General features: G+C 60.8%; 1 protein-coding gene across 1 annotated transcript in view; it reads right to left on the minus strand.

The window, feature by feature from the left end:
- Nucleotides 1-1846: 1846 nt before the first annotated feature.
- The window catches only part of LRSAM1 (leucine rich repeat and sterile alpha motif containing 1), a 38814-nt gene continuing 37997 nt past the window's right edge, over nucleotides 1847-2663 (minus strand). Inside the window, exon 25 of the mRNA XM_023532957.1 lies at nucleotides 1847-2657. Coding sequence (XP_023388725.1) covers nucleotides 2532-2657 — 126 coding nt within the window. The 3' untranslated portion in view covers nucleotides 1847-2531. The remainder of the gene's footprint in view (nucleotides 2658-2663) is intronic.

Below are 2663 nucleotides of genomic sequence, written 5' to 3' on the forward strand. Positions count from 1 at the left end.
CCAAAGCACTGCTGGCAGCTTCTTGGAGGCTCTTAGGCTGTGGCTTGGCTCCTGCTGAGTTACCCAGTCACCTCATCCTGAAAATTCCAGGCCCCTTTTCAAAGCATGAGTCACCTAGGGCCCGGCCAACCTTCCTCAGCTTTTTAGTCCTAGGGGTGAGGGTCAAGCTGGGGCGACCCCAGCCCAGCACCTCCACATCCCTCCCCTTCTGCTTCAAGGGGAGGGCGGGCAGAGCAGAAACTGACTCCTTTGGGGTCCTCAGCGTGGGGCCCCCACCCCGCCCTGCATCCTCCGTCCCCTCGTACTTCCTGGGGCCCTGGCCTTGGACCCCCAGGACGTGTGGCAGTGACTGGTGCTCAGGGCCCTCAGTCCCCACCAGCCCTAACCTCAAACGCCTCACTAACCTCTTCTACCAACACTCCGTCTTAAGACGCTGTCCTGTAGTGCCTTCTTTTGGGGTTTTCCAATCATCCTTCCCAGATATTGTATTAAAAATATTATGCAAACTGTTTAAGCTTTTACTAATCAATAAATGCTTTATTTAAAGCCAGTGGCCTGTGTGTCGTGCCAGCAGGGGGAGACCTGGGCTGGAGGCTGGTTAGGAGGCCCATGTACCCTGGCTTTCTGCGATCATCTGACCGAGTACCTAGAGGTCAGAGTTCTTAGAGTATCCCATTTTACAGAGGTGGAGACCAAGGCTGAGCGAGAGGATACAGAGCATGCAGGTGACCGGCCTGTCAGCAGCTCAGGCAGCTTCCTCAGCTAGACCTGCGCAGGGCGCTCCTCATGCCACCTCGGGTGACAGTGAGGCCAGGAGGTTCACCTGCTTCTTGCTGTTGGCCTCGGCAAGTCACTAACAGCCTCGGGGGCCTCATCTATAAAAGGGAAGTCGTCGAAGTCCTTTCTCCCAGGGCCTCATGAAGATTCAGGGAGAGTCTCTGAGAAACGCGGTGCTCTGCAGAGTCCCTGCCCCCCGCAGGCCTCAGTCTCCCCTCATGACCAAGGGGAGCCCAGAAGGGCGAGGAGAGGGAACTGTCAAAGGTCACCGGGGGGCAGAGGACAGCGGGGGAAGAGGCCCCAGCTCCTGCCTGGAAAGCAGGACTCACCCCACAAGAGGACCCTCGGGTCCCGCTCCAGCCCACAGGATTGATAGACGACCCCAGTGAGGCAGGAAAACGGGCCTAGGCTCTTTCTGCCACCCCAGGGCCTATCCCCTGCATCTAGGTGGCTCTTGGCACTGCGCCTGGGGTGAGCTCTCAGTGCCTCCCCGCAGTGGCCACCAGTCTATGTAGGGGCCCTGTCATGTCCCATATTGAATGGATATGGGGAAGTCTGGAAGGCCGGCTAGGGTGAGAGTCAGCTGGAGGCAGACCCAGGTGCCCTGAGCAGGCCTGCCTCCAGCCTAAAAGCTGCCCTTGGCTCCAAACCACCTGGTAGAAAAGGCACAATAACTATGCAACCCCACAGCAAGAACCAGAATTCATGGCTCCTTCTAGAACTGTGCAATGAACGACCTGCACAGCTGCCTGGGTTCCAACCCCAGCACCGCCACGTCCCAGCTGCAAGATCCTGAGCACTCAGCCCGCTCGGCCTCGGTGCCCTTGTCTGGGGTAATGACAGCGGAGCGCACAGCACGGGCCTGCGTGGCACAGCCTGCTCCCGCTGACTCCTGTGCCCTTCTCCGAGCCCCGTCTCTCCACTCGTAACCAGGGGCGTTCAGATAACCTCACATTCGGGAACGCCTCCACCTGCCCCCTCTTCTTGTGACTGAGGGGCGGCCCTCTCCCAGGCCCTCGACTCCTCCCTCCCCAGGCTCCATCAGGACCCAGTGATGACTCAGAAGGAGCAGGCTGGAGGTGGGTTTAATGACATCCCTGCGTTGGGTCTGTGAAGCTCATTGCCTGCCCCGAGTCGCGTGGGCTGCGGTGCTGCAGGTCAGGATGCAGAGGGGCCCAGAGTGCTGGGGAGCAGGAGCCAGGGAGGCGAGGAGCAGCCGACGTTGCTTGTGGCACAAGGCCTGCACCGAACACATTCCGGCTCATCAATCAGGGATAGCCCATGGTGGCCTGTGGCCCCCTCCCCTCAGCCTGGGTCCTCCTGTGCTCCCATCACCCCACTGAGTGGGACGGCACTGTCTGTGTTCCCCTGATGAGGACACCGAAGCTCCTAGAGGGGCAGGGGACCTGCCAGTCAGTCGAGAAGTGGCGGAACCACGCTGGCCAGGACACTCGGTCCTGTGCTCAGGTGACGGCACAGCTGCCTCTTCATACCCCAGAGCCCATCCTTGAGCCATGTGGGAGGGATCCTCTTTCTTCCTCCATAGTATTTAGGTCATTGCTCAGGAATCCTCCCTGCCCCCGCCTGGCAAAGTGCTTGGAGGTCGATGGTGGGGGGTGCCCTCTGGGGCTGTGGGGAAGGGCCCAGGGTAGAGTGGGCCGTGCTATTCTGGCTAGAGCAGGGGGTGAGCTGAGCCCTGGGCCTGCAGGAGGTGGAGGGGGCCGCGGGACCAGGCCTAGGCCCGGGACCGGCGCTCAGCTGCTCTGATAGATCCGGAGGCGCTGGCTGATGTCCTGACGGCACAGCGGGCAAGTCCTCAGCGGCTGGCAGCACTGTTGGCAGCAGCAGACGTGGCCACAGTTGAGGAAGATCATCTGGGCCTGAGG

This window comes from Pteropus vampyrus, unplaced genomic scaffold, assembly GCF_000151845.1.
Source record: "Pteropus vampyrus isolate Shadow unplaced genomic scaffold, Pvam_2.0 Scaffold95, whole genome shotgun sequence".
NCBI lineage: Eukaryota > Metazoa > Chordata > Mammalia > Chiroptera > Pteropodidae > Pteropus > Pteropus vampyrus.